Source organism: Chaetodon auriga, chromosome 15, assembly GCF_051107435.1.
Source record: "Chaetodon auriga isolate fChaAug3 chromosome 15, fChaAug3.hap1, whole genome shotgun sequence".
Taxonomy (NCBI): Eukaryota; Metazoa; Chordata; class Actinopteri; order Chaetodontiformes; family Chaetodontidae; genus Chaetodon; species Chaetodon auriga.
In genome coordinates, this window is record NC_135088.1 from 9440384 (window position 1) to 9465906 (window position 25523).

Genomic DNA, 25523 nt, shown 5'->3' on the forward strand with positions numbered 1-25523 from the left:
ACGTGATTAAGGACTCATTGGAGAATCATTTCTTTTGACCTGAAGAGCACATTTTCAGGCAGAATTGGAGGTGAAGAAGGAACACGGGGAGACTTGCGTCATCTTAAATTTAAAATTTTATTATTTTTTCATACAAACTGTGCGGTACCGTGGTTCATTGTCACCATGGCTCCACTCACCAGTTGCTTGGCAACCAACTCCTCCTTGGAACCGATGCAACTACTCATGTCCTCATAATTGCAGGCTCTTTTACAATATTTAGCAAAAACAAAAAACAATAGAATTGTATGATAAGATAATCGACTGAGGCTGGGATACAATGGTGCTTCACAGTTAATGTGGGCTCTGTGCTGCATGAATTACATATATCTGTGGCTTGTAAAGTCCACTACGTGTCAAGGCTGCCGTTTCAGCTTTAAAGCTTTTCACGACAGTTTCTGGGATTTGCATGTCTGCACGTGTATGTATGCAAATGTATGTCTCGTGTGTTTTATCTTTGTTCTCGCTGGCCAAGCAAGCGATTCCTCCAGCCAGGTGTCGGGTTCATCCCCTGTGGGAAGGCAGAGCTCCTGTACCTGAGGGGCTTCTCTGGACTCGAGGGAGAGCCAAGAATTCACAAAAAGGCCTGCAAGATAATTAAACATCTGTCAGCAATTTGGAGGTGTGAGAAACAGACATTTTCTCATATGTGGTTTGAGAATGTATTCCTGGAAGCTCGGGGTTGAACACAAATTGAGCTGTCAGATGGTGAAGGAAACCTTTAAGAAATAACAATCACGTCCTTTTATTTGTGTTCAAACCGGCGTAATTACAAAGGCTTTCATGTAATTATTAAACGTCAGTGCCGTCTCATTAATGTATGCAGTGACCTTCACTGTGATTCTGGCAGCAGAGGGACTGTGATGTCTGACTAAATCTGTGATCATCATTTCATACAAAGGAGGCTGGATCTCAACAAGACAATTTACAACTTTTAATTGCCGTCTTAGATGTCTTACAACAGTTTAGGATTAAGGAATTCATTGAGAGTTTATGTCAAGACCAGTGACGAAATGAAATGAGCAATATCTCACTGAAAATGTCTTAAAAACTCATCAAGGAGAACAGAACAAGAACCAAAGCCTGGCCTTTTTATTTGCTTGTATTTTTGCATTAAGTTATCATCATTGAACTTGCAGTTTATTTTGCATTGTTTATTTGTTGGCTTACTAAAATGATGATAGTGTTGACATACTGATAGATAGAAATGTGGCTGCTTTGGTATGACTGCTTCATGTCCTCACCCGGGTTTGGTCTTTTGCAGGATCAGTCTCTCTTGCTGCTGTCGGAGGAAGAGGAAGTGCTGTCTGTGGAGCTGGACTTGACTGAGTGGACCATGGGTGCTGATGCTCCTGGAGGATTTGATCATGGCTCGGCCAGGACTCCAGCTGATGAGGAGTTGCTCCACTCTGGAAGATAACACCAAACACAGGTAAGAGAAATCAAGTCCACTGATGGACAGCCACAGTTGATACATGGAAGCCTTTGTTCATAGCTGATGATCTCAAGCTTCTGCGTAGTACCACAGGACAGATCACACATGGTATTAAAGAGGATATCTTGAAGGTCGGTTCATACTGTGTGTGGCTGTCATACCAGAATACTCTTCAAGGCAGAACTTCCAAAGCAGAGGTGACTCCTCCACTGTTTCCTGACATTTTCCTTCATCAGACAGTGGAAGAGGAAGATGAAAAGTCCTGGAATATGAACAGAAATGAGATACGGTCATGAGTTTTGGAGGACGAGATTAGTTCTTGGTTTGTGGCTCCTTCGTCCCTCAGCAGATATTTTTAATTTGCACTCGAGCAAGGCATTTCTCTCCTTGGAGTAAAAAGCGCGGGCCCTTTGTTGCGTCACTCTCAGATAAAAAAGAAAGTAGCCTAATATAACAAAGGCCAGTCGAGGTAACGGCAGTCGTGAAATCGTTGCATCATTCAGCCTCCGTTTGATTTCCTTCTTTTTATCTGTTTTGTTTTGTTGGTTTCTTTTGAACTGTGAAGGTGAAGTGGGATGTTGAGGAAAGCTGTGTGTGTGGTTTGCAAAGCTTCACTCGATAAATAATCACACAGCAACACGCGGGATGGATCTCATGCAAGACGGAAAAAAGCAAGCGAGGGTGAAGAGCAGAATAAGAAAACAGTGAGACGTGCTCATACGACGTCAGATTCACTGAACCTCTCCACTGTAACTGCACAAATGTGTCTGAAATAGTTCATTTCAACCGTTTGATGAATGCCATCATGAGGAGGTGCGTGCTCGTGAGATTTCACCATTAGCATAAATCAACCCCCCTAAAGTGCAATACAAGGCCACCTGTTACGATCCATTCATGGGCAAGAATCATTCACAAAATTATTGCAGAAGAGTAAGAAGAAGTACTTCACACCATGCAGGTTTAATTCTACAACATCTTTAAGCTCCAAATTCATTCAAATTAAGGCATTTAAATTCTTCAATCGGGCAAGTGCCTTTGCATTTGTGGAGGAAGGAAGACGGTTTTATTATTCATTACTCATACAGATGTGGACAATTTTGTTTGTATTTAAAGTTTGAGACAAACAGGTGACACCTGCAGGGACTGGACAAACCAGACATAAAGGCTGTTTCTACCGATCGGCTATGACCATCAGGAGGGAGCATAAACTAAGCAAATACTCTTAGGCAGCACACTAAATGACTAACGGCTGGAGCTCTGGCAGAAGACGGCCCCGCAAGTCCATTGAGAACGCCGTGGTCGGCAGCCAGCAGCTTGCACAGCTTCTGGTTCGTCCGGTTGTGGTCGGCCTTCGATCTAACGTCGGAGAGGCTTTTATTCTCTGACCACACATCAATCAGTTTTTCCTCCATTTCAGTTGGCTGGTGCACTCTCACACCACAAACCTTTTTGCCCGCCATTCTTCTCCCTCTTTTGTTTATTTACCGGTATATCACTCCTACACGCCACTTAAAAACAGATCTGTTCCCACAAGTGTTCAGACGTATGCTACCCAGCGTAATGGTCTAACCTTGCAGGCTGTTGAGCGCGGAGAAAAGGTACAGCAGAACTGTTCTGGCTGGTCCCCAGGTGAAGAAGCCAACAGTCCACGTTAGTCCGAGTAACAAGGTGAGACTGGCAACTCCCCTCAGGTCATGCATCAGTCCACTGCGGATCCCAGCTGGGCTGTTGACGCGCATGTGGCGAATCTGGATCAGCACCAAGACAAAAACCTAAAAGGAAATGCAAAAGAAGGCTTGGAGTTTGTTAGAATACAGAAAAAAGAATCAGTAGAATTCAAGAGAAGAACAAAAGTGCCCTCAAATGGGAGATTTGATGGAGGCATGTGTCAATCTCAGTCATGGCAGGTTATATAGGCCACAAAGCCTGATTTGTGATCAGATTTTAAGATGTAGCGTGTACGTACTCTTGTGGTTTTCATGCATTGTGAAAAGTAAGTCCTGTCTTTTGTTAGTTTCTTTAGATATAGTAGTGTGATACGTGAACTTGTCAGGGACATTGGTCAGTGTTTGTATGAACTTAATGAAATGTTGAAATTATTTACCGTAATGTTGAAGAGGAACACCAGTATGGCGAAGGCTACCACAGACACGTAAAACGTCACATCGTCCTGCAGCCAACAGCTGTGCGATCGAGTGGTGAAAAAGAAAAGGGAGGGGAGGGGGTGAGTCAGAGGAGAGCGTGAGGCTTGGTTAAAAACTCTGATTCTCATTAAAAAAATCCAGAGTCTATAAATACGCCAATTTAATTTGTGAATCCTTTTTTGACATATACTCAATTGAAAACAGGTGATTGAACCCGCTGTTTCAAATCTGCATCAAGACGTGAAAAATGAATGACTGGAGCCCAAACTCACAAGTCGTCGGAGATGTCCGTTGGCTCGAAGCTCGGCTGAGCATCTGTGTAGAGGTGACTGCCATAGGCCTCTCTGTTCACGATGAGCACCAGGGTGCAGATCACCAGAGGAATCCCTAGAGGGACAGTTTATTCTGTGTAACAGCCTCAGAAAAAAGTGTGTGACTGTTACTCTGTTTTGGCCTGAAAGTCGCTCAGTTGAAGTCTCGACTCACCCCAACCAAGAGTGCAAAACTTGAGGATGTAAGAGGGCACGTAGACGTTGAAGACTTTCACTAACGCCAAATACATGTTAACAGCCTCCAACCCCATCCAGGTGAGTGACGCCAGGAGGAAGTAGTGCAGCGTGAATGCTACGGCCACACAGAGGCCGTACAGACCCCAGGAGGACAGCCAGGAGTTGACCAGAAACACCAGGTTCAAGCCCAGCAGCGCCAGGGAGAGGTTCATGAGGATCTGAGAGGGGTAGTCTCGACGAAGCTTTCTGAGTGAGGACGGAAAACCAAAGGTAAGACACCATAAACACAAACATACACAATGCTGTATATTCACAGAACCACAGTCAGTGATGAGGTCTAATCACCAAACAGATACCAGAGCTATTACAAAAGGAGTCCAGGAAGAACAAAAAGCGGAAAACATTTCTGAAACGGCAGCTCAGGTTGGAGTCTCACTCGAAAGCCGTGTAAGTGAGAACAGTGATTCCCAAGAACAGCGAGGAGACTCCACAACCAACATAGGTGATAATGGTCAGGATCTTCTCATTAGCCAGGCCCACCTGAGTCCTGGAGACATCCTACACACACACACACACATATAGATTTGTTAGAGTGTATCTCTGTAGTAATTACAGTAACTGCTCCTTTCTCTGCTACTAAGTACAAACTAGCATGAAGGGAAACACTCAGATTGGGCAAAGCATCTTAAGTGTTAATTTTAACAACACTTGGACTACTAGCCCTGATTTTTTTTTGCAGTTTTTGAATGCAGAATGGTCAAAATGATGGGTGTCTTGCATGACAAGCAGATATGATTATTTATTACATATACTGTGTGCGATCATTTTAAAGTTCATAGATTATGCTTGATTTAAAAGTAGTGTTTGCATCTAAAAGCCCGAGAACAGGAAGTACATCCCACAACTGCTGCAGCGAAATTATGAATTTGTGTCAACTTCACTTGACACTAGTTCATTTTTATATATTGTGCTTTGAGCGCCCTCTGCTGGTAAAACCTGAGTTGAAGCACCATTATTACTGCCATCACTGCTACCACTGCCACTACTGTTAGCAAAGCTTTTAAAGGTGCTGCTCTCCCTCTGAGGCCAAAGCGAGCTTTTCGAGCAAACAGTTATAAACAATACACACCAGAAGAACTGCAAAGTGCGTGAGATGATCACACAGACACGTCGTGTAGTCGAGGCTGCTGTTGTATTTTCTACAGCCGTAATCATCCCAGCCTCCATGTCCATCTAGATGACACAAACATTAAGCATCACACAGTTCACCCAGCATATACATGCATATGTACTAGATTAGAGATCATTTTAATCAGGACCTACTGTTTTTATTGAAGTTCCAGTAAACACACTGTTCGTCCTTGTAAAGCTTTGACAGAGAAGAAAATGTTTGTTAACGTACTTTGCTAACTCATTTATTATATTGGAAGCAGTGTCAGCAGAGAGTTGATCCTACTGCATTGGGTGCAAGATGATGGAGCGTGACTTGGACATCTTCGTCCAGGTCTTTGATTGGAGAGCTTGCGTTTGTCACACTGGCTGACACCACAAAGGTGTTGAGGGTCTGCCCCTTCTCCCTGCTCTGGAAATGATGTCAGAAAAACAGTCTTTAATAGATTCTGATAGAGTGGCACGTTTTTCCTGATACTTCAAGTGAAAGGGATCATGCAGAGTATTACTCTGAAGAGCATCGGGATGCCGTAGAACTGGAACAAAACCCTGGGCGTGCTCTGGTTCCGGTCGTTCTCAGGGAAGCTGTGCTGCAGGACGGACGGCAGCGAGATGAAAGCCACTGTGCTGTTGAAGGGATACCTGTTGATGAAAATCTGCAACGTAAAGAGAAATGTACGTATTCTTTGTTAAGCTCAGTCTCAGCCTGCTTTAATTGACAGAAACACTCAGAGTGGTTTTCAGATTCAGTGCAGACTGTATGGCATGAATACGAATGTTAAATAGCGAGAGTGATGGAGTTTAAGCAGTGATGCTCGCTGCATGGCAGATCTGAGAGAAGGTACATTAATAAAACATTATTTTAGACACATGAGTGCAGATGAAATAGCGTTTTGCCTATACCTCACTGCATTTGAATAGCACATGTGGTAGAAGATATTTCATGTGAATTTCAAATTGCTAAACATCTACAGCACAGAAACCTGTTTAATCCCACTGATTGGCCTGATGATACAGTGTGATTGGGCAATATGGCCTTAACATAATATGACAATTTTACATGGTATTTTTGTTGATAACGTTACTTCTGATGATAAACATCGATCAGCCACAACATTAAAACCACAGACAGACAGATGGAGGACATTTGTTGGTTGTTTGCTAACCTCAGGCCTTGTGCCTGTGCGGTCAGATGACACTCCGAACGTCAAACTGCCAAACTGTCCGGGAACTACGTCCACCACTGAGATAGCAATGGCTGGAGCAACCAGGGTGGAGGAGCCGTTGTAGCCCACCAGCTTGTCTCCCACTGCCTCTGTGATATTGAGGATACTGGAGAGGAAGACAGACACGGAGGGTGGTTAGACATCAGGAGGAGGAGGAGACTTCTTTCATCTGGATGTTTGATTTAGTTTTCCGTCCTTACGTGTTCGTAAAAGGCAACAGGTTGCTGTCAGATTCCAGTATGTCCGAGACGATATTGATTAGAGCTTGGCCCAGGTTTGGTGTGATCACGCTGCGGTTGACGACGTCCTCCAGCTTGTCGAGGACTGTCACCAGCTCCTGGTACTTGAGTGTGGACTGGTTGCTCAGTAAACCCTCAATCATCCCCACCACGTCCAGCACATTCTCTGGAGATAAGTCACACAGCCTGTGAAGATCTGTATCTGATTTTTTAAAGATCCTTCATGGAAGAAGACCTTTTCACTGGTCTGTTGTTTCGGGGATTTAAATGTGCAAAACAGGAATCAGCAGCGTCATGGCGGCAAGCTTCTGCTCATTGGTGAGCAAAAATCACACGTTCATTTATCCCACTACATCTGTTTTGAATAGTGATGAATAAATAATGAAAATAATCAGACAGTGAACAATACAGCTGTTTGTAAGTTGACAGACCAGCAGTGACATTGACATGCTCCAGATCAGAGATGCTTTCCACCAGGAGAGAGCAGTCCTCCAGGTCTGGGAGCAGCCAGTGTGTCCTGAGGCACAGTTTGCTGGTGGTGAGAAGACGGGAAGAGAACACAGTATATATATATAGTATGTTTGATTCTTGATCTAAAAGTTTGTAGCCCAGTTTATGGTAAGTTTTTGTGCTCTGTGCTTTCCCAAATCTTACTTCGGCAGAAAATGCCTCTAACAGAGCATGGACAGCTGGGATGCTGTTGATGCTGGGAAACACCCATCAATTAACTCCAGCCATTCGTGACAGCGACCGTCTGACTAATGACTTTACAGCGCAGCCTCCTGCAGCTCATGAGCAGCCATCAATAAATACTGTCACGCTGAATCAACACACAGAAAGAGTCCTGAACACAGTAAGACGGGCATGTGAATATAAACCAACGGATGTAATCAATACCCAAATAAGCCTGCATTTATTCATGGGACTGCCTGATGAATCACCTGCAGGTCATGAGTTCAGTGAGAAGTGGCAGCAGTGAGCAGTGCCTCTCAAAGACTTCGGTATAAGCTTGGTATTTTTAGAAAAGGCCATCTTCCAGCTGAAATTTGCTCAAGTATTTAACGTGTGATCAGCTATTCTAAAGTTTGAACTTCCAATTTCTCCTTTTAAAAAAGCTTTAATTGGATCCCTCCCTGCCCTTTGATGATCAAAGCAAATAAGGTGGAAAATGTCCCTTTATTTTGCTTTTTTATATAAACAGAGAAAAGTTTCTCACATTTGAGAGTTATATTGTGAAAAATAATGGAGATTATGAAAGTCCCAATATTGTTTTCAGCGCTGGGAGTTTTGTTTGTTTATTCTAACACCCTGGATTGGTGTATTTCTGGTCGTGGTTGATGACACGTTTTCGAGGGTGTGAGCGCTCACCAGTGTCGGGTGGCGTAGCGCGTTGGGTTTTTCGGGCACAGCCAAGTCGCATTTCTTCCTCCTGACGTGGCAGGCCACTCAAACAGGCCTTTCCTGGTCTGGTGGGTTTCTGCCTTGCAATTAAATATCACTGAAGCAGGGTGACAGCAGCACAGACGGAGACAGAGAAGAAGAGACTTTTTTAACCTTTAAAAACTTTTACAATTTTCAATTTAATTTAGTAGTTCAGTTTTAATACCGTGTCGTCTTTGACTTAACCTGAACGTCACTCACATATGCGGTTTATCTGTACGTCCTCGGCTGCTATGGAGATGGAGCCGTTGCTATATGGCGCCAGGAGTAGGTATCTTATCTGCTCCTCCATTTCCTGTGTGTCTGACAGCGGCGACATGACCTGAACCTGGAACACGCATCTCTCTCTGCAGACCGGAAACGAGTTCATTAGAAGTTAACCAATAATACGTTCCAGGCAGTAAAAGTTTTCCAAAACAGATACGTTTGATGAATTGATTAAAAAGTTAAATTGAGTCGTAACATCCCGCACAAAGTCGGATGAAAAAGTAAACACGTCGGCTGTTATAATGGCTATGCATACCTTGAAACTCTGTATGCAAACACCTGGAAAACAATAGAAACATTAGCACAGCTTTAAAACTGGAGGGGAAAAGATGATGCTGTTACTGTTTGGATGAGAGGTTCATTTGTGACGTTTACTTACTGGTTCGGAGGTGGAGAGGTTTGCCTCCAGGTTAGGTCTGGAAAAAAGATCAGTCACTAAATCAAACTGTGCAGGTTGAAGTCAGATTGCGTGATGTTTGTGGAAATAGACGGTGATGGTGGGCAGCTCCATCACATACTGTACCTTTGAGCTTTGGAGAGCAGCTGGAGATCAAGCACCATCATCATGTCATCAGGTAGACTTGAGTTGAGCTGTGGAGAGTCAAAGGGCCACATTTAAGACCCATAAAGCCACATCTGTGGTATGTTCCTAAAATTTAAAGAGCTATGCTATCCTGTAAGACATACCCAGGTGCAAAGAACTTGTTCTGCGTCACCGTCTCCTGTTCTGGAAACATTCACCTTCACCTCAAAGTACAGCTCTGCAGGGGAGATCACAGTGAAAATCCCTGAATCATCCACACATGGAGGGCGTTTCCACTGTAAATGATCAGACTGACCAGAGATGTTAGCAGGGCTTGTAGTGAAGGTGGCGGCTGTGGTGGCACTGGTGGAGGAGCTCGAGGTGGTGTCAGTGGTCATAATGGATGTTGTGGTTTTAAATGTGGTGGCTGTGACTGGAGAGGATTCTGTCACCACAGGAGGAGGACTCGTGGTGGCAGCGGAGAAGCTTTCTAGAAACAGAGAAAAGATTATTGTGAACCAGAATTTGTTTTTCTGCTACGTTTAACACACACACAATTATTCCTCACCAACAGCTGTGGTGTGGATGCTCTCTGCATCAGCCAGCAGCTGCAGCTGACTGCTGGGGTCATGGAAGGGGGTCCTGAGGTCCATGTATATCACATTTTGTGCAACAGCCACATCCAAGCCGGGGATAATGATTATATTGACCAGGCAGTTGAATCTGGAGGGGAGACAGAGTGTTCCTGATGTCCTGATTTCCCACACATTTTGACTGGTGATCCCTTAAACTGAAGCTTGTTTGTTATGGTTGGCGTATAGATATATTGTTAGAGGAAAATCATTTGAGCTATAAATTGATCCTTCACCCCATAATTGGCCATCTCATAGCCACGATAAGATTATTTATGATTCAGAAACCCGAAACAGGAACCACGTTACCTCTTATAAGTGGGAGTCCACCGCACCTGAAGAATAAAGGACATTTTAAAATAGCACTAAAAAATGACTCTGTGTCCACCAGAGAGTGCTGACAATTTCTTTACGGCAATTTCTTGTTACTCTGCAGCACATACACGACTACAGCTACTGCGTATCTGCAGTAAGCTAATATCTGCTTTTACTGTGTTTTCTTACCAGCCTGTCTTCATGTGATGTTTTCTCAAGGCTGTCCTCTGGACCGGATCTGCGTGAGAGACCAGACAAACCCAGTATGCTTATGTCTCATTGGCTCCCTCTCTCTTAAGTGATGTGGCACAACGTTAATTACTTTAATTACAAAATACACGGAGTCATGTCAGCGTTGTAAAATCGGGTCTTCTCATACCTGGATACTTCAAACACAGACACTTCGTGCAAATAGACGCTGCTCGGCAGGACGAGTTCGAGCTACAGGAACAACAAACATCGGTTACTTCAAGCCACTGAGATTTACTGCAGGCGAACAAAGGCAAGATGTCACCTGTACAATATAATACAGAGTCCTTTGTGTACATAAAATGTTTGTCTAGATATACTATACTTCACATGTATTCAATGCATGAAACCTCAGTTTTTACTGTTTAATTTACAATATCTGTGTTTTTTGTGTTTGTTTCTTTTACCCAGCGATGTGCGATGTCTCTGGCTGTGCGGAGCTCGGTGTTGTTCCCGTCGAAGCGGATGATGGCAAACATCAGTCTCACTTCATAAATGGACCATTCTGCCAACCGGCCAAAGAGAACAGAGAACACCAGTAAGGCGAGAGTAGGTAAGAAGCATTAGAAGCATTTTGAGCCAACACACTCGTTCAGCAGCTAACCCAGTTTGTGATGGCTATTTGCTTGTGTTTGTTGATATATTTGTTAAAAGAACTCGTCCTCTCATCACGGCTCCTCTTCCCAGCACTCTCTCATGGGGTCCAGTGGTGGTCAAGAAGTGCGCGCTCATGTGTTTTGGAGGAATGGTTTTATACTTTCAAGATCTAGTTTATTCCTGCTGGTTTCTCCAACGTTACCAACTCCAGCTTTAAGCGTATATGACTGTACAATAAAACACAGTCACTACTGAAACATATATCCATAAATCTGCTAACTGTCAAGTTAGCTAAATGCATTTTAACTTTTTGGATACAAATCAAGAAGTTTAGGTTTACTAAAGTCAGGCTTAATGTTGGTTTTAAGGTGAAGATGACAGCAGGTTCCAGCTTTGCAGAGAAAAAACATCATCCTATAACAGCTGTACGATAAATGCTTCTTATCTTAACGTTATTGATAGAATGACTTCTATATTTACTTAACTGACAGAGAAGACGGGGGGTCAATATTTAATCTAAGGGCTGTGGACGTACAGTAAACCAAAGGCAGCCGACCACCCAGTCAGGAGCAAGCTGTAAAAGGCTTGATGAAAACGACAAGCCGTTTACTGCATTGAAGTGAATCACTGGCTGTTGTATAACCACTGTGGGAGAGTGTGGGAGAAAATATTCAACCTGTCGATACTCGCAGAGCTCGCAGCCTCTGCGGTAAATATTGTGAGATAAAGCAGGTTCCATTCGTAGAAACACACACGTTCCGGTTTCTGTGAATTTTCCATCAGCTCACCGCAGTACAGGCTGGAATCAGGGAGCGGACCACAGATCTGAGCGTCCCAGTCGTCTCTCCCCCACGTCACCAGGTCCCCCTCTGTACACCTCAGTGATGTCACTTCCTCTTTGCTGCGTTCTCGCCCCCATATGCGAAACTGTGACACTTTGCCCAGCAGGCCCGTGAACGGGATGATCTGGATACTCCCGTTGACCAGGCGGTGTGCCGCACCCAGAGTAAGCGTCCCGCTGGGGGCCAGTTTGCAGCACAGGGGAGAAATGGAGGGAGCTGAACTGTGAGCTGGAAGAGAAGAAAACATGGCGGCAGGGATAATTTTGTTTGCTGAAGCCACCGTTTAGCGCCCTCCAGAGATCACAAAGTGTTAACCCAGTTGTCTGTTGTTTGTTTTTAACCCACCTGCCATGATGTCCACTGGTTCACCATTGATGTATAGGGCAGGTCTGTCTTTAGTGTGTGTCCAGGTGAGACACAGCGAGTACCAGTGTGACACATCAAGGTTCATCTGATCTGTAGTCCACTCCATCCCAAACAGCCAGACCACTAGACGACCCCACTTTCCCCCCAAGCCCAGCTCAGTGCACTGGACCTCAGGGTGACGGTACATGAAGGCGGTCCACGGTAAGGAAGCCTGGACCTACATGGAGTAGATGATGAAATGTGATGCACTGAGCTGTGCAGCCCCTTAAAAGTTGTAGCAGGCGAACTTCGCAGTCCCAAAAATTGAATTATTCATCAGTACCTTTAGCTTCAGGTTGAAGCAGACAGTGAGCCCCTGGAGGGCGGGGATGGAGACCTGAGGCTTGAGTCTCCAGTGGTTGCACTCGTAGGTGAAGTCAGCCACTTTCCCCCATGGACTGACCCAAGGGTCTGAGACAGACAGTCAGCATACAGCCAGTCATTAATATACAGCACAGAGGATACAGAACATGTCTTAGCATTTCCATTTCTTTTTGAAACAGTTTTCAAGGAGTGCACTACTGACTCGATCCTCTTTTAACACATTTCACTGTTGATATTTACAGTAGAGAAAAGCTTGCAATTTAAAGGCAGTAATGTCAGCTTGGCGCTAGATAAATGATGATTGAATAAGTCTTCAAAATTGTCAATTAATTGTCTGTCAATGGATAAAAAGATTTCAGGTTGTAAACTAGAAGGTAACGAACACTTAGTTTAGAATGATGCAGGTTTCTATCGCTGAAAGCAAGATGCCAGAATCAGTTGTCTTGTCTCACTACATGAATTATGATATAATTCATTGTGACACCACCCATATTTAAGCATTTTGACCGAATATTCGATTAATCCATCAAACCATATCCATTCAAAGCGCTCTTACCTCGCTGTGTGCAGGCAGAGCTGCTCAGCAGAGACAGACTGATCAACACTTTTAGGACTTTCTGAAGAAAAATCATCTCAAACCTGAAAAAAGGAACCGATCCTTTTCTGAGTTTTCAGTCAGAAGAGTCTTTGTGCAAGTGAATAAAACAACTTAATGAACAAACACAATATTCTCATCCCATTCACTTAAATATTTGCTACTGCTGATTTCACGGTGTCAAGTTTTATTAAAACACAGTTCAAGCATTGAAAGAATTGATGAAGTACTCACCTGCATGAATAAAATAATCCTAAAAACAAAGTTAAATCCTGATCCTGATTCAAACAAGCTCGGCTCAAACGTTGAACCACAAACCTGTCGCTGCAAACAAAGCTGGTGTGACTGTGTGAGCGTGAAGCAGAGACCAGCGTATTGTTGCCGTGTTGGTCTTCTTGTGTATTATGTATGTGCACAGGTGAGAGAGACTGGTGATACAGAGAGAGCGGGAGGCGGAGAGAAAGTGCGTATGTACATTTTGAATGTCATCTTACCAGTCAGTCGAAAAACAACTTGAAATAGTAGCTCATGCACTGCTTAGTGTAACCACACACGAGGCTAAATTAGTCCACAAAGCTCACATAAAAACACTTTACTGGCTTTTAGTTGGTGGCACCTGTATATGAAATACCATCTTCAGTCTTTCCAAAGTTTGTGTCTTTATAATTCCCTATTTGTCTACATGTAACATGGTCGTAATGACAAATCGCTGTCCTTAAAATCAATAAACAAATTTGCAGTGCTAATTTTGTAGAAAGTTTATTTTAGCAACACATCAAGGCGTACAGTTCGTATATATACCAATTTATATTTCAGTTTCCTCTGTCATGGAGGGAAAATGGTTAAAAAAAAAGTGCATAGAAGTTTATTTATATAAAACATACAATAAGCAAAGTAATCCCTTAGCAGTTAGCAAATACAAATATTTGGTTATTTAAAAAAGTTGTTGTTCATGAGAAAATATCACCTTTCAGAAACGTAATGATGAGACATTAATGCCACAAACATGAGCTCGTTTTTGTGCTAAAAGTTACAATTAAAACAATCCTAATTCATTTACATACACAGAGCCCTCCAGTCATCTGCTAACACTTCAGCATACGCTGTGTTGAATGGCTGAAGACTCTCACAACCATCAGCTCATAAAAAGTCAGTGTTAGCATTGTCTTTAGTAAGAAAACATGGCCTTTTCAAAATGAAAACGTTTGACCTGTACCATCATATACAGCGTCATTACCTCAGCAGTGTTGTATTTCCATATACATACAATCACGTTTTTCTTTCATCACTCAGCACAGCGCATGTTTTAGTGTTAGCATGCAGCATCAGAGCAAACAATCAACAGTGGACACAAATTACATTTTGGTCACGATGTTTCCATCACTTCTTGGACCATCTGCCAAAAACTCAACAAATCTCAAACAGGATAGTGAAATGGAGAAAAACACAGAAAAACATAATGACCACATAAGCCGCCGTGAGACCGTGACCGGGCTCTCCGTCTCTACTTGTTGCCACAGTCGGTGCAGAGGATGTCTCTCCCCTTGGCTACGAAACGCTTGTTGGACAGACTGAGGGAGCATCTCTTGCAGTTGAAGCAGTATTCATGCCAGGAGCTGCCTTCATAGTTCACCACGTTCACTCCTTTACCGAAACCTGAGAGGAGAGGAGAGTTCAGGCTGAGCTTATGACCTGGATCTGCCATTTTCCAACCTTTGATTTAATCCTTTAACAGAAGGAAAAGCATGGACACACTCTGGCTGGCTATTTCCAGTCAGGCGTGACTTCCATTTATGCACATTTAGGTCGAGTAACTGTCTAGTTTTTGTAAGCAGCCTAGATACATGTTGTATAGATGTTTTTCTCATCTGTGTTTTCTAACAACGTCATCTTCAGTTTGGATTTCAGGTGACCTGTGATGGGGTTTTGGCAGCCGCTGCATTTCTTTGCCACAGAGTTCTTGTAGCAGTCGACACAGAAGACCTGGTCCTGGTGGTTGGTGAAACTGGACCCTGCCAGAGGCTTTGAGCAGGAGCTGCACACGAAACAGTGGCCGTGCCACGGCTGGTCCTGGTAGTTCACCCCTCCAGAGGTAATAGGCTGGAGACAGATGGAGAGAAGAGTATTAGTCAGCATAGTGTTCATACCGAAAACCTCTTTGTAATACTAATATGGTTGTGGATCATAAAAGAAAAGTGAGTTCACAATGTTGATACAACCCTCTTGAATTTTAAGCACACTTTACCTTTATGCTTAAAATTACAACCCTGTGAAGTGCATGCACAGCCTGAAGAGGTTTATGAAATCCCAAGAAAGGTGTCTTTGGCCCATGTTTGAAGAGAAAAACAAACCTTTTTGCAGCTGACGCAGTGTTTGGCAAACTTCTTGTCATAGCAGGGGCTGCAGTAAATGTCACTTCCTTTGGAGAGGAAACTCTGCGATCCTATTGGCCGTTTACAGCTGCAACAGGTGAAACACTCATCGTGCCACGAGTTCCCTTTGTACTCTACGCTCTCTGTGCCTGCAGAAGGTGACAGCGAAGGGACAGTTAGCCGTCAGCATGAACGCTCAGCTCAGCTGTAAAGCTCAATAGGAGAAGTTGTTAAAGCAGTTAAAGCATGACAGTGGCTTGATTTCGAAATAAAACATTCAGTATTGTGCATCTCTGCTAACGACACAAAATCAGGGTTTGAAGTTGGTCGTCTTACCAGCCAGTATGGGTTTATAGCAGCCGTGGCAGCGAGGAGCATCCTCTCTGGAGCAGCACTTCCCGCACATGATGCGGTCGTCCTTGGTGCTGAAGGGCTCTTTGGCCAAAGGTTTGTAACACTTCGCACAGCGGAAACACTCCTCATGCCAGTACCGGCCCTTATGGCTGAGCTCCTGATGGAGGAGGGGACAGTTTGATGAGGGGCATGGAGGGAAAACACAGCACCGACACAGACCTGATGAGAAATACAGGAAAGATCCGATAACACGCACCTTTGATTCCACAGGGATGGGTCGATGGCACTCGGCGCAGGAGTTGGCGCAGAACTTGGTGTGGCAGCGGACGCACACCGGCTTGCCTTCGTTGCGGACGAACCTCTTTCCCCCGAGGTCCTCCCGACAGTAGAAACAATGCGAGCTGTCTGCCATCGTGACTCAGAACCACAACTAAAAAAGCAAGGAGAGGAAAGGTAAAAGTTATTTTTTTATGTGTCACATACTCAGCCTGACTCTGTATTGTGCAGTCAAATGTGTTGTTACCGCCTCTGATACAGTGCTTGACATAAACAACAAACGTATCAAAAATCCATTATATCAAACCAAAGATGAAGGATGAGCGGTGCAGATTAGGTCTAACATGGTGCAGAATATTAAATATGGTGCAAAGCCTCACATTGGAGAAGGTGGACTGAGCAAATGTTTGGCCTTTTATCTTGATACTGTTACGTCTGCTTTACAACATAGAAATCACTGGTAACACCACAGGGGGGCGCTGTTGGTCGCTGTAAGAAGTGAGAGGAGATGAAGGCAGAAACCAGAAGCTGAACAGTTTGGTTTGTCATCTTCAAGTGTTCTGATTGAAGAAATCGACCTGAAACCACCACATAGAGGCGCCGCTGATACACTTAGTGGGACTGAAGAGAAAGAAAAAGGTTTCATATAAACTGCTGCAGTTTGCTGATAAGACACATGTTTGCTTCAAGTAAAAGCACTGCAGCCAGGTGCACACAGTACCTGTGTCCACCTGTGTGTTTGCATATGTGAGTAACTTTCATGCCAGAGTGCTTATGAACCCTGTGTGTGATATGGTCCTCCTGACTCATACATCTAATCTTCGCCTGACAAAACAAGTCCTACAACTCAGACGATGAAGCCGATCCAAGAGCAAGAACATGACCAACGACAGTTTGAATCCTGTAATATGATGATGGAATAAAAAAATCTTCATTAAGGGCTGCAACTAACGATTATTTTCACAACTGTCGATCATCTTTCTCGATTCATCAGTTAGATCTTTAGTCCATAAAATGGTTAAAAAAGAGGTTTATTATTATTATTATTATTATTATTATTATTATTATTATTATGTTGTGGTAGGATCCGAATACTTCTCGTTACTGTCCACCTTCACACTGGATGGCATGGCTACTTTTTCTAACTCTGCCTGAAGCATCCTTATGTAAGTGATTTCTCACACAACAGTCCAAAAATCACTCTACTAAAATACGACACACATAAACTTCCTAAACATAGACCCAAAATCACCACGTTGATCCTCCATAACTCCGATCACAGAGCCGTGATTACAGGGTCAGCATCTCAGAGGGCAAAGTCACGGCTACACAGGCAGGCAGACATGTGGAGGAAGAGATGGCTGAAGTCTGCTCACTCGGTTATTTCCCACATCAAGTTCACGCTGGCCGACCGCGAGGAATTCTCCTGAACTGCGGCGAGAGAGCTGTGCGTGTGCGCGAGGTGAACACATGAAGGAATGCCTGGTATGACTAATGTGGGGAGATCTGGAGCGCTGACAACTCTTTGACAGAACCTCCACACGCTCACATGCACACGGACCACTCCCTCGCAGACCACCAAAGCCACAAAGTGCAGCGTTCGCCTCCCGGTTGGAGCAGCATGTCAGCACAGATTCATGAGGAAGTTCTGGTTTTGGCGCGGGGCCGACGTTACTACGAGTTTTGGCTGCGTGCACAAGCGTTCAGATCCTTCCTTTCAACTCTCAGCTAAAATCACAGATGGGTCAGGGATTCCTTTCTGTAGGAAGGGGCTGGGTGATATCCGCTCTTATGCTTCTGAAAGGAAAATATGCTGAAATTATGGTCGTTTTTATCAGCCACAGGTGGACGGAGGTAGTTGTGTGCAGTCTGTCGTCCTGTCATGTGATCTTTACGTCAAGCACGTGTAGTACACAATCCCACCACTGAAGCTTCGTTTATTTCAGTCTAGAAATCATTATGTGAAGGTTTTAGGGTTAAAAATATTTGTTTTTTTGAGGTTAAGGTCTGAGTGAAGCTCTGGGAGGATTGTGGACCACTGAAATTAAAAGTCATGACCTTCATATTTGTCTCGCTGGTCTCTCCTTTTTTGGGTCTAACAGCTATTATACAACATTCTGAATGTCATGCCAGTATTCAGCGTAATACGGGCTGTTTTTTTTTTCTTTTCAGTTCTCCAGTTTCACTCAGTAAGAAATGTGTCAGTTTGGAAATGAACACAGACTAAGCCGGACCACGCAGCTCTGTGCAGCTGCTAAATGCTAACATCAGCGTGCTAACATGCTAGCACTAAACAGGAATAATGTTTACCATCTTATTTTAGCATCTGCTAATTAGCTAACTAATAAGCACTACTGGAAAAGTCAGGAATCACCAAAAGGGGGGATTCATCCTCTGGGGGACCATAAATGTCAGCCTGGACTTGCATTCCTGGAGCCACGCTGCTAGCATGGCTAAAAATACTGTTTGCAGCCCAAACATTCTGCAGTTAACGTGTTATTGAATTGTGACTCAGTGGCTCTTTAACTTTCCTTTCAATTTTTCTCTTCACTTACTATTAGCTGTGTGTGTTTGTGTGTGTGTGTGTGTGTGTGTGTGTGTGTGTGTGTGTGCGCGCGCACTGTGAACTGCTGTGAACTGTGTCCTCTGGCAGCAGAAAACTGAACAAAATTTGAAAAAAAGAAGCATTTGTCTAAAAATACTACGACTCTTTTTCCAGTCAGAATGGTAAAAGCTGAAAATAATTATATTACTATGAGTTATGTTTCTGGAAAAGCCTCCACAACAGCATTTAAAGCACCATGTGACACTTCAACTCTCCAACCCAATCAAATAATTCAGTCAAATATGCAAGAAAACCACATTTTAATATAGAATTTACACATTTTTTGTGGTCGGGGAGGAAATGGATTCATCCCAGCAGCACAACATACAGTAAGCAAAAGATTTCACTTTGGGCTTAAGTGATTTTTTTTTTTAATTTTTTTAAGCTGAAGTCTGATGAAGAAACAGTATGTGGCTGAGCTTAAAGGTGCCACTGTTAGTCAATAAAGTCGATGTAATAACCTCTTTTATGGTCTTGTCTCCTCAACAGACAATAAAGCTACAAACTGACACCGACATCATGTGGAGTGGACGTTCATCTTCCTTTCAGTGACCTGCTAATTCATTACTTATTAAAGGAAAAACCAGACGCTGGTTGCGGTTACTCATCCATCTCCACTGGAAGACATCACGTCAAGCCTGCCAAAGCGAGGTCTGGTATTTACCTGTTATCCGTTTTACTTCCTGCACCTCCCTAAACTCATAAGAATTCATGATTCTTATGCTTTCTGTCGCTCTGTTCTTGCTTTTCCTCCTGTTACTGTCCATGGCTACATGGAGTCCTGTAGGTTTTTACAGCAGGCAATAATAACGCTTGGCTGCCAGCATCATGAAAATGTTATCTGATGGGAGGCAAACAATGGCTGACAGGAAGCGGGCCAGTATCCACACAGGTCGGGAGAAAACAAATCGAGTCACGCTGACGTCAGGCGGCCCCGAGGACGGTGTTGCTGCTTGTTTTTCTGCAGTAAATATCCTCCCTGTGTCACGGCACGACAGCGCACATACATCACTTTGTCGAAGCCAAGCTGCCAGTACAAAGCTCTTTGTTTGATCGCCATGGAAACAGTTAAACGTGAAATTAAGTTGTGACACGCAGTCGAAGCTGGAAGCCGCGTTGGAAGGCAGCGCCGCCGCCAAGGACAACTCTGTGTGCGTACGTGTGTTAAACACATCGCGGGGACGTAAATCTGTTCAGAAAGTCACATCATATAGGAGGTCAGGCAGGGTGAAGCCTCGGTCACGGGGTTGGGGTCTGGCCATGGAGCAGCTCTGGTTAAAACATAAGACTGGCATTGCTCGACATTTTCCTTACTGTCAACAAATCACCTCAAGTAGGAGTAAATTGTGCTTTTGTTGGCGACTGATGTCAGTTAAATAAAGGGTGTACGTGGGAGGAACACGTCACAGTGCAGCGTTACGGCTCATTGATGCATTTTTAATAGTTTCTGACGAGAAATGGAGCTCCGTGGCTCACAGGCAGTGCTTGACGATGACGTTTCATCCTTCAGAGGTGGGTTAAGTTTGTGGGGAGTGAGAGTTAAGTCAATGTAGTTTCCCCTTAAGTGACAAAAACAAGCGTGTGCATGCGCAGAGTCATGCAGTCTGCAGCCACTCGGCTTCAAAGCTCTTGAATTCGTCACGTCTTTCTCCATTTTCTATCGTTTTTGCCCTCTGTGTGTATTCTTTCGCACCTCTGTGAAAGTTTTCAGCCACCTGACTGTAACAATCGCGGCTCAGTTCCGCCCCTCAGAAGTCCAGACCTGCCGCCGCTCGGCAGCTGGAGGTCTGCGGTGTAAAAAATTAAAACCGGGAGAGGTGACATCACGTAATGTCCGTGGCAGGAAACGCATTTTAAACACACAAGGGGACGAGAGGGAGAAAATAAAACTGAGAGAGAGAAAAGAGCCAGGACGAACATGACCAGACAAACTAAAATAGAGTGTCGGCTTGTACCCACCATCTGTGTGTGTGTGTGTGGGTGTGTGTGTGTGTGTGTGTGTGTGTGTGTGTATTGGCATGAGCTTATCACTGAAGAATGTGGTGGAAAACTGAGAAACAGGAAGTCTCCATCAGAATGGTGAAGTTGGCACAGTCCATCCATCCACACACACACGCACACACGCACACACACACACACACACACACACACACACACTTCTCCACTAGCTATAACCGACTGCGTTCACACTAATATCTCATTAAAACTACACATTCATGTCGCGTGAACCCTGAACTTGGCCGAGCTTGAGGTGCTTCGGTGTGTGCTGCAGGTGTTGACCTCTGCGTCCCTGCACACTCTTTAATCATTGGTTGGTATGGCAGCTACTCAAAATATGTCTCTTAATGAGGTTTCCTGGTGGTTTAAAAATAGATCAGGAATGAACAGAATGACCATCTTATGTCAGTTGAGCTGTGTTGATGCTTCAAAATCTGCTCTTCTGCATTGACATTTCCTCCTTAGTGTAATGTAGACTTTATTTTGGGAATTATTAAGCATCTGTATCAGTTTTCACTTTGATTCAACCAAGTGTAAAACTCGGTGACGATAATGGGTCACTCATTGTTTAAATCTTTTAAGATTAGTTTGTTTTACTCTAACAAAGATAACCACAATGCCAGGTGTAACGTCGGTAAGATGTTCATTTCAGGTCAGGGTGGAAACACCAGTAATACGCTGAAACTTCTTTCAACACAACACGGGCTTAAATTCCAGGAATGGCGTGTATTTGACACTGTACGCAAGAGTGCCGCTGCCTCCCAGCCGAGCGGCACGTCTGTTACTGCGGGTGAAAATCCTGCGTCATCATAACATCAGAGCCACACAGGCAGGCTCTGCTTTGACTGAGATCACCTAAATGAAAAATTCTCCTGCACAAATATTCTCTTCAGCTTGATTTCAGGCTCCGAATCGCATCACTCCCCATCCCTAACTCATGAAACTATGTTGCTTTATACAGTAAACAACACAATTTCAACTGGCAGTCATAAAAATAATGAAAAACTGAACACTAAAACCTGCTTTCATTAATTTTTTTTGGACACTAAGTGGCACAACAAACTGTAAATACAATATTTACCAACCAGTTAGCAATAATTGGCCTATTTAGCAGACACAGACCTACCCGATGGTTACTCTCTGTTCTTTTAGCTCTGCTTTGGCCTCCACCGGCTCCTGATTATCCATGCTGTAATTTTACTGTATTTTACTGTCATTTTTAGAGGTAACTTTGTGATATTGGGCTATATGAATAAAAAAAACTTAACTTTAGCTGCTAAATGTTCCACTGTGTACCAGAGCCTTTACCCCACACAGTCATCTGATCCACTGTTAATATAAAACCACTGATACGAGCAGCTTTAAAGGTCACTAATCTCCCGATCGCCACACTGCAATGATTCCAGTCTTACTGTCTCAGAAACAAAATACACATCGATATCTGAAACTGAGCAGCGAGTTCAGATAAACATTTACGCTCCAGATCAGCCAACAAAGAAAGATAACTGTTTTATTTGGCCCTGGCGAGCCGCATTCCAGACAGTGGAGCAAAGCCGACACGACAGGCCGAGGTCGCGTAGAGGGAGGTCGAAGAAACGCGGCATGTCCCGCGACAACAGGGCCGACGTGATGGTTTTACCAGAAGCCGCCGGTCAGCTGTACCTCAACCCACCTCGCTTTGTCCTGTTTCTCTCTACACACTCCTCCTGTTTCTGCACTCATCCCCTGTTCTCTCCTCCCTCAGCCCTCCACTCGGTAACTGAGACCTCTTTCAGACCCGAGCAGCTGACAAAACTAGAAACCTTCAGCAGAAAGCAGCAGTGTATGACCAATTTCCATTTCCATGAATATCTATGACATTTTCTGTGTGTGTGTGTGTGTGTGTGTGTGTGGGAGTGAACGCGCCCCTCATTGGCACCACAACAGTCCTGTCGGAGCTCCACTGAGGGTCCGCTAGCAGTAAAATTTAATGTTAAAACGCTCTTCTGGGACATTTAAGCCCTCAGTGCTGCCTTGAGGGGTTGCTTGCCTCTAAACTCTTCCAATCTCCCTTCAAATAAATCTCCAACCAACAAAATCCATGCAAATCTCAGTTTCTAACAGTTTTTCCAGATTCTTACACTAACAATGGCCACGCCAAACCCTTACTTGAACTGAGTCATTTCTAAACGAATGCAAAACATAATATTTTCTGCATGAAAATAATGTATATAAATCAGCCTTTGGGGCGCCAAGCATTTAATGACTTACCATCAATTTAGCTGCTAAGCCGCAAGGCTGGATGAAACCACAGATCGGCGCCAAATTTAAGGGAAAACCAATATAAGCAAATGTCTTTTTAAGATGCTGGACCGCCAGGAGTCTCCAGAACAACTTCAATATCCCTTTGCATATATTTTACAGATCTCTTCGACTCTACAGAACAGATGAAACACCCTACTCACAAAATATATTCACTCATTTTGATGATGGCGGGGTCATATATCCATGAGTGCTCTCATCAATCTCATCAAGTTTTTTTCACCCACTGTTACTATTTCTAAGTTTAAAGAAACAGTTTGTGACTTTAGGAAACATATTTATTCGCTTTCTTGCTGAGAGTTAGACGAGAAGATCGACATCGCTCTCATGTGTGCATTAAATCTGAAGCTGCTGCTGCTGCTGGAGACTGTTAGCTTAGCTTAGCATACAGACTGGAACCAGCTCACTTGGCTCCGTCCAAAGGTAATTTACCTGTCAGCACCTCTACGGCTCCATATGAACAGGTAATAGCTTGTTTAATTGTTACAAAAGTCAAAGTGTAAGAACGTGGTGTGTGTGGTTTTACCAGTCATTGCTCCAGGAAGTCACCGCTCCCGGCCATGAAATAGCCCGATCCCATAAACCGCCCCGTAAACCCACAAATAGTCAATTTCACACTTTGGTTTTTGTACGGATTTAACAAATGAGATGTAACGTGTTAACTGGTGAGTTTATGAGGTGCTACTAAGAGGATTTTTTGTTGTTTCTGGACAGAGTCAGTGACGATGATGAGCCAATCTCCTGGCTGTAGCTTCAATATTTAGCAGACAGATGTGAGATAAGTGTCGATCCTCTCAAGTAACTCAAATAATAAGCCTACAACCACTGATTGATTCCAGTGCACAAAACACATCACAACAGGCTTTAAAGGCTGCAGGTCCAAGATAACACACTGCCGAGTTTGTCACTAAAAACCTACTTCAGCTGCCAAAATCTCCTTTAAAAACACGTAGTTCATCGCTGGCCATCGGCGAAACGAGAAACACGGTGCGTGTATCCCATTTACATCGTGTCCTCTTAAAATCACAACAGGCAAAACACAACAGGGAGTTACCATGACATGAAGTCAGACAAATTGCATAAAGTTTTATGAGCCTGTGATGTATTTTATGGGAATGAGCTCATGGTAATTTCTTTAGCATGCAGGCACCCGGCTTTGAATCTTAACTTAAGAACTCCCTACGGCCTTCTGCTCTGTGTGTGTGTGTGTGTGTGTGTGTGTGTGTGTGTGTGTGTGTGTGTGTCAGACAGCAAAAGGTCAGTCACACATATGGATCTTGGTTTGTCTACTGTCTCTGTGTTCGAAATACTGCTTCCATATGACTTAAAAAGGTCAGCATAAGATGACATTTTACTCCTGCTGCATCACCTCTGAAGTCATTCTTAAGTCCAACACGATGGTTCTTTCTGTCATCTGATAAACTGCCTTTATTCTGTCGATTCCATATCTTTAAGGTGCTGCTCACACAATCTGGCACATGTGGTCTGTTACACCCTAAACGTGTGTGTGTGTGTGTGTGTGTGTGTGTGTGTGGAGGGGAGAAAGAGGTCAGTCGCACATATTGAATCCTGCATTTACTCCACAGCCGCTGGCAGAATAACAATAGCTGGTAGAGCCAACACTGAAGCCATATGCATCACTGACATGCACACGTACACACGCGCACACACACACACACACACACAGGACAATGAAAAATAGCAGTACAGGAATTTTAATTGACCTCTGTGATGCATTTTTTTGCCTCAGTGGTTCCATCAGTGAGTGAAAAAAAAAGGGAAACTTCCTAACTGGAAACAGATTTCAGGAGCAGTCCAGGCTTCCACAAGTCAGCATGTAACTGTAGCTCTCTCTCTCACACACACACACACACACACATACATACATATACAGGAGACAGACAGACAGCCAACGCCCCAGACAACTTGAAGACTTGTTTCCTCTCTGGATATCAAAATGCTGCTTTGTAAGTGAAATGTGTATGAAAGCATCAGATGTGTGACAGGAGGACAGTTACATGCTGCTGAACATTTTTTTTATAGGTGTCCAAACTACAGAGGTGATCAGCCACGAGCTTACTTTTCATTTCAACCAATAACTTTATAACAGGAACATCTTAAGTGGACCAATAAGAGCAGCTTCAAAAGGCGTCATATAACCTGTATGCCCAAGTGCCAAAGTAGGAAACAGCCCTGCAGATATCTGGTCCTGTGTGTCTAAAAACAAGCTGCAGAGGAAACGGGGAAACGGTCAGAAACGGCGGTGCTCACCAGCCAGCTTACCGGGTTCAGGGTGATGTCTGCAGCGGCGGTGAGCGGCGCCCTCTGAGCCGTGAGGAAGCAGCGGAACTCCGCTTTAACGAGACCTTCGCACGTTTTAAGTACTGCCATCTGCGGCTGCGTCAAGCTCGACACCACACCACCAGGCGCAGACTGGAAATAGGCGGGCTCTCCTTCAAAATAAGAGTCATCGTGACGCTCGGAAAAAAGTATGAAATTGCCTTCAAAATAAAAGTAAAGTACTTTGTAATACTGTTACCAGTATATAGTTATTAGTTGTTTTGAGCAAGTAAACACGCTGAAAATGGAGTGTGAAGGTTCATCTTTGTTTAAACTTGCATTTTCAGAGCTTTCGTCTTCATCCAATCAGTCGTCCTGGAGAATCT

General features: G+C 43.9%; 3 protein-coding genes across 4 annotated transcripts; all 3 read right to left on the reverse strand.

Moving 5' to 3' along the window:
• Window positions 1-102: 102 nt before the first annotated feature.
• Window positions 103-12504, reverse strand: LOC143333086 (adhesion G-protein coupled receptor G4-like). The gene is made up of 21 exons (XM_076751022.1): window positions 12498-12504; window positions 12316-12443; window positions 11973-12210; window positions 11574-11855; window positions 10596-10693; window positions 10319-10380; window positions 7194-7294; window positions 6724-6964; window positions 6464-6629; window positions 5807-5953; window positions 5584-5709; window positions 5451-5496; window positions 5257-5360; window positions 4564-4685; window positions 4105-4373; window positions 3891-4005; window positions 3579-3657; window positions 3045-3246; window positions 1636-1736; window positions 1284-1448; window positions 103-625 (listed from the first exon to the last, which is right to left on the reverse strand). The coding sequence occupies exons 1-21, from the start codon at window positions 12502-12504 to the stop codon at window positions 614-616; spliced, it is 2811 nt and encodes a 936-aa protein (XP_076607137.1). The 3' UTR covers window positions 103-613.
• On the reverse strand, window positions 7804-10299 carry LOC143332524 (uncharacterized). The gene is made up of 9 exons (XM_076750087.1): window positions 10129-10299; window positions 9561-9959; window positions 9309-9482; window positions 9157-9230; window positions 8993-9060; window positions 8849-8885; window positions 8726-8748; window positions 8404-8549; window positions 7804-8260 (listed from the first exon to the last, which is right to left on the reverse strand). The coding sequence occupies exons 2-9, from the start codon at window positions 9643-9645 to the stop codon at window positions 8127-8129; spliced, it is 741 nt and encodes a 246-aa protein (XP_076606202.1). The 5' UTR covers window positions 9646-9959; window positions 10129-10299; the 3' UTR covers window positions 7804-8126.
• A 1183-nt stretch (window positions 12505-13687) lies between the features above and the next one.
• LOC143332523 (four and a half LIM domains protein 1-like) lies at window positions 13688-25292 on the reverse strand. Of its 2 annotated transcripts, none has more exons than XM_076750086.1 (6): window positions 25129-25233; window positions 15934-16107; window positions 15660-15834; window positions 15303-15472; window positions 14865-15051; window positions 13688-14607 (listed from the first exon to the last, which is right to left on the reverse strand). In XM_076750086.1, the coding sequence occupies exons 2-6, from the start codon at window positions 16087-16089 to the stop codon at window positions 14456-14458; spliced, it is 840 nt and encodes a 279-aa protein (XP_076606201.1). In that variant the 5' UTR covers window positions 16090-16107; window positions 25129-25233; the 3' UTR covers window positions 13688-14455. The 2 variants fall into 2 exon arrangements, with proteins under 2 accessions (XP_076606201.1, XP_076606200.1); XM_076750085.1 differs by having other exon boundaries at window positions 13694-14607; window positions 25141-25292.
• Window positions 25293-25523: the final 231 nt, after the last annotated feature.